We start from the raw sequence: 6,261 nt of genomic DNA, 5'->3' as shown, positions 1-6,261 counted from the left end.
GGACTGAGCAGGACAGCTTTCTCTTCATGGCTTTACTGCCATGATTGTTTTGCTCTGTTATGGCTGTGTTTTTTTTAATTGGTTGTATATTGCATTCGAATATTTAAAGGGGTGGTTGATCATGATTTGACTTCTCTAACTTTAGTTAGTGTGTAATGTTGCTGTTTGAGCATAAACAACATCTGCAAAGTTACGACGCTCAAAGTTCAGAGCAAAGGGAGATATTTGCTTTTACAGAAATCGCTTTTTAAGAACTACAACAAACGGCTGGTAGAGACTACACCACATTCCTCCCGTTAGTGACATCACCAACCCTAGAATTTACATAAACCCCGCCCCCTGAACACGATAGATTATCATAACAGAATATGCTAATCAGTGACTAGAAGATAACTCCACATCAGCTTCATAAATTCATCAACTAACCATTCAGAAATGTCCTGTTGCTTCTACATGTTGTCACTTCTTCTTGAGTCTTTCCATCTTTGTCCGACTCCGGTTTGAACATAAAAGGCAGAACAGTTTTTGATATTTTCAGTGTGTGTGTGTGTGTGTGAGGTAAAAGGACATGAGCTGTTGTAGCTCCGCCCCCTGTGCCGGGAGCAGCAGCTCATTTGCATTTAAAGGGACACACACACAAAACGGTGTGTTTTTGCTCACCCTCAAAAAGTGACAACTTTAACATGCTATAATACAATGATCTGTGGGGTATTTTGAGCTAAAACTTCACACACACACTCTGGGGACATCAGAGACTTATTTGATTTGAATTATACCACCCCTTTAAATGAATGAGCTAATCCACTTAAAACTCCATGTAATCTTGTTATAGATAATATTCTCGGGCGATTCTTCCACCATATGTCACTGTTAGTGAGAGTCTGAGAGCTGATTAAAGGGAGACTCGCTCATTAGCAGCATCTTTCCATGATGGACTATATATCGATACGATAATGAAGGAACACTTCTACACTTCTGATGCTTCACCGACACGAAGGAGACGTGTGTAATTAGTGATGTACATTTGGGCCATACATGAAGAACATGCAAACTCTGCGCAGACCTGAATCTGAATATGTAAATCTGACCAGTTAAATCCTGAATTCTAAATTAAATGTGTAGTTATGAATCGTGACCACCAAGAAGGTTTTGTAAATCTTAATAAATCTCTCTCTCTTCGTCTCTCTCATTAATTCATTTAAATACCCTAAATGTAATTTTCCCACTTGACTTTATTTTCTTAAAGTCCCCCTGTGGTGAACATCCAGCTTTTAATGTTGTTTATGTGTCTATGTGGTGTTTTTAATGTGCTTTAAGACAAAGCATGTGTAAGTTCATAAGTCGACACCATTGCTGAGTATTTCCTCCTTAAAACTGCAGTGAACCAAAGACAGTCTCAAACACACGCTTTGAAATCGCTGGTGTTTCTGACGTCACAAACTACCTTGTAACCAATCAGATCAACGTGTGATCGTCAACCAGTGGATCTCTGAGCTGAGTGAGTGAGTGGAGGCGGGGTGAATTTGCATATTCATAGAACCACGCATACTAAATGAGGCAAGGGTGTCGAGTTACATTCAAGATATTTTAAGACGTTTAAATGTCATTTTGGTGATCAAAGATGAGTTTTAAGGGATACAATTATTGACTACAGGGGGACTTTAACAGATGCCTTTATCCAAAGGGACTGACGAATGACAAACAATTTATCATAAGAGCCTCAGATTATTAATTAACAAATGTGATTCCTTGCACAATACTATGTTATGACCTCAAAACACTTTTACCATAGTGAATAATTTGTAAGTTATAATAAATAATTTGAGTGAGTGGAGGCGGGGCTCATTTGCATATTCATAGCACTGCGCATACTAAATGAGGCAAGGGTGTCGAGTTACATTCAAGATATTTTAAGGCATGTAGAAATAATTTTCAAGGAAATTGCAAATTAGCCCCGCCTCCACTCACTCACGGCAGCTCAGAGATAAAGTGCCTCCCAATACACTAATAACTTCACAATACACATACAGTATTGTTACAACCCTGACCTTTAACCTACTGTACAAAACTTGAATATTGTATTATTGCAGTGTATTATTACAGCTTGTGAAGTGAGCAGGGGGATGCTGTGTGTGTGTGTGTGTGTGTGTTACTGACAGACAGATGTTAGTTTCACTACAGAATGTGGTTTCACTTCAACTGTCAGTGAGTTAAAGAAAGTACAAGACTTTACGGTTTTAGAGAGGCAGTGAATCAGTGTGTTCAAAAAACAGATATCTACACTTATGAATATGGAATTCAGCTACAAAATGAGTTTGATAATACGGCTCATGTCTTTACGTACATCACTATGGTTGAAAATAAATCAAATGGGAAATGCTAAATCAAATAAACAGCATCTTTCAGTTTACAGCAATACTTTCTTTAACAAAATATGATGGATTAGCAAGATCTATCTCCTATCTCTCTCTCTCTCTCTCTCAAACACACACACACACACACACACACACACACACACACACACACACACACACAAAGTTTATTTTGTTTGTTTGTTTGTTTGTTTCTTTCTTTTTATTAAAATTATTGTTGTGTTCCAAGTTATACTTACAAAATGTGAAAATGTGTAAAAGAAATGTGTCAAGAACTTGATATTGAATTCTGTCATTTTGAAAATTAAATAAATAAAACATAGATATAGTAAAATACCATGTAAAATACCAGTCACACGTCACGACTGAATATTGACGCAGTGCGCAGAACCGGAAGTGCGCCACAGTATCCGGTTAAACAGCAACGACGATGGTTTATGTATCAAATGGTAAGTGCTAAAAACAAACCTTGTTTCTTTTAGAAAAATAATGTTATTTTGTAGCGCAAACATGTACCACTCTTATCATATATAGCAGACTGTCATACGTGGCTAAATATGTTATTTAGCGTCATTGTGTTTGTGAAAACATCCATTATTGCTGGTTTTTCTGTCACTCTGAGATGTTTGGTGTGTGTGTGTGGTGTGTGTGTAAACTATCGACACACACGACCCGCTCTGGCCAACGTATGGTTTTGTTAATGTTACAGATGATATCCGGGTAGGAATGTTACGAACGATATGGTAAACACACATCTCCTGAATATTAATTAGAACGCAGCTGACGCATCTGTAATCGTGTATCTTATTGGCTCGTCAGTTTGAATATTCACGCATCATTCTGTTCATTGGCTTGCTGACCTTCCAACGTCACGTGTTAAATATTCAAAACAACGCGTTCGCCATAGGATTCACGATTGTCGTCATATATTTGATATGATGTATGATATGTTGTGATGCTCCCCGTGTTTCAGGCCAGGTTCTGGACAGCCGGAGCCGCTCGCCCTGGAGGCTGTCGTTCCTCAGCGATCTCTTCTGGACCGCGGTCGAGTTCGTCGGCTTGTTGTAAGGGTTTTTATTGCTGAGTTTCATCCCAGTTTTTTAGAGTTCTTTGTTTGCAGAATGAACTTTTCCAAGAAGCTCAACATTAAGCAACTAAATTCATAAGTGCCATTCTTCCACCGAATGGGTGACATTTGCTTGTTGTAACTCTTCAAAATTAAACTTTATTAGTTTTATTTTTTTCAACACTGAATCTAATACTCAAATATTTAACTATTCAAAATGTGTATTGGTCAATCTCAGGCAACTTTAATGAATTTTTTACAAGGTTTCTAAGCTGAAGATGGACGCATGTTTCCTCAGTCCTGTTATTGAAACTCATGTGCCATTTAAAAAGCAATGTTTAAAAGCATGTCAATTAATTCCTTTGTTTTCCCCACAAGAAAGTGTTTATTTTAAAGAAATTGTTGGTTATATGTTCAAATAACTGATATTTGTGACAAAAAAATCACTATATATTAAGGCAAAGTGTATTTTAATAAAAAACACAAAGCCATTTTTTCATTTTAAAGAAGACCGAAGCCTCAAGTTTATATATTTTTTTTATAATTTATCATTTTATAACACATGGCTTGGGAAAGCCGGACCAGAGAGTTTGAAATAGACTTAATAGCTTTATTATAGGTTTAAAGTAGTTTTATAAAGTCTGACCTTGAAGGGTTTAAATTTGAAATAGTTTTAGTTAAGTAGAAGTTTTAAAAGGCAGAATTTTGAATAGATAGATATGTTTAGATATGGTTTTAAAAGTTTGAAGGTTTTCAGAACCGCATAGCAACACCCTAACAACCACCCAGAATACCCAAGCAACCGCATAGGAACTTAGCAACCACCCCAAGTTTTTAAAACTATTTCAAACTTTGAAATATATTCAAAGGTATTCTGGGTGGTTGCTAGGGTGTTGCTATGCGGTTGCTAAGGTATTCTGGGTGGTTGCTAGGGAGTTTACCTGTGATGTTTGACCTGTGTAATGTCTCCTCAGCTTCCAGACTCTGATTCAGCCAGATCTGTCTAAAGATGGAAACGCCGGCTCATCATCACGCTTCAGCGACGGCAGAGGGTACGTGTGTGTGTGTGTGTGTGTGTGTGTGTGGCTTCAGCGACAGCAGAGGCTACGTGTGTGTGTGTGTGTGTCGTGTCCTGTTCTCTGTCTTTACCCTGTGTGTTCCCACAGTCCTCCTGGGTTCCCGGGCCGCAGACGGATGGGCAGAATAAACCACGGTGCCGGTCCCACTCCTCCACCCATGGGCGGAGGCGGATGAGGACGGTACGTAAGAGACACACACACACTTTATCGACTTTATTCTCGTAATCTTTCAACTTTATTCTCGAAATGCTAGAATTTGCTTGAGTTGTATATGATGGAAGAATAAAACACTAAACTTGGTTAAGGTTTTATCTGACAAAATGATTGGGCAAACTACAGCTACAGGTTTGATTTTACTATGCAAAAAAAAAAAAATGCATAAAGCATTGACTATCAGACTAGTTATTAATATTTGATTGGTTCTCTCGTTTTTTCATGCTCATAATTTTATTTGTATGACAGGCTGGACACATACTTTGTCATGTTTCATTGCATTATTATCACTAATAAACAATCGACTCCAATCACAACTATGCAATATGAAAATCTTTAAAGTCCCCCTGTAGTCTATCATATTATCCCTTAAAACTCATCTTTGATCACCAAAATGACATTTAAAAATGTCTTAAAATATCTTGACTGTAACTCGACACTCTTGCCTCATTTAGTATGTGCAGTTCTATGAATATGCAAATGAGCCCCGCCTCCACTCACTCACTCAGCTCAGAGATCCACTGGTTGACGATCACACGTTGATCTGATTGGTTACAAGGTAGTTTGTGACGTCAGAAACACCAGCGATTTCAAAGCGTGTGTTTGAGACTGTCTTTGGTTCACTGCAGTTTTAAGGAGGAAATACTCAGCAATGGTGTCGACTTATGAACTTACACATGCTTTGTCTTAAAGCAGATTAAAAACACCACATATACACATAAACAACATTAAAGACTGGATAAGAGTCTTCTGACAAATGATTGCATCTTTATGTTTCTTACTTTGACCGTGTTAATGCTCAATAATGACTGACTGAAGATCTCTGTGTGTGTGTGTGTGTGCGCAGGTAAACGCCTGCACGCTGTTGCAGGCGCTGAGGACCGTGACACACTGATGCTCCTGTAAAGCTGATGTTCGTCACACACTCCTCTTCCCTCGGCTGACGCTGCAAACGCAGACTCATGACGTCACTCCGGGAATACCTCACCGAGGGGCCGGAGCGGCTGATGATGGCGGCCACACCTACACACACACACACACACACACACACACACACACTGACTCTCTCTCACACACACACACACACACACACACACACACACACACACACACAGACTCTCACACACACTGACTCTCACACACACTGACTCAAACACACACACACTGACTCTTACACACACACACACACACAGTTTTTTAAGTAATGTCTTACAAAATGTATGTACTGGCAGAAATTGTATGTGCGATTTGCGTCAATAAAGATAAGTTATGTGATGATCCTTTGACTGATTTAGTTTTTTTGTCCCTACAGTCACAAAACCTGGAAATATCCAGGGAATTCTGCTCATCCTTCCCTCGCGTCCTGTAACATCTTTCCCTCTTTCCCTCGCGTCCTGTAACACATCCTTCCCTCACGTCCTGTAACATCTTTCCCTCTCGTCCTGTAACTCATCTTTCCCTCTTTCCCTCGCGTCCTGTAACATCTTTCCCTCTCGTCCTGTAACATATCCTTCCCTCGCGTCCTGTAACA

General features: G+C 39.1%; 1 protein-coding gene across 1 annotated transcript; it reads left to right on the top strand.

Moving 5' to 3' along the window:
* Positions 1–2,728: 2,728 nt before the first annotated feature.
* On the top strand, positions 2,729–6,008 carry selenok (selenoprotein K). The gene is made up of 5 exons (XM_084390296.1): positions 2,729–2,821; positions 3,346–3,436; positions 4,413–4,490; positions 4,605–4,697; positions 5,578–6,008. Exons 1-4 carry the CDS (start codon positions 2,803–2,805, stop codon positions 4,690–4,692), a joined length of 276 nt encoding a protein of 91 aa, XP_084246422.1. The 5' UTR covers positions 2,729–2,802; the 3' UTR covers positions 4,693–4,697; positions 5,578–6,008.
* Positions 6,009–6,261: the final 253 nt, after the last annotated feature.

This window comes from Rutilus rutilus (assembly GCF_951802725.1).
Source record: "Rutilus rutilus genome assembly, chromosome: 19".
In the NCBI taxonomy this organism is placed as follows: domain Eukaryota; kingdom Metazoa; phylum Chordata; class Actinopteri; order Cypriniformes; family Leuciscidae; genus Rutilus; species Rutilus rutilus.
The sequence above is the reverse complement of the archived record's forward strand: the minus strand, read 5'-3'. Positions and strand labels throughout refer to the sequence as shown.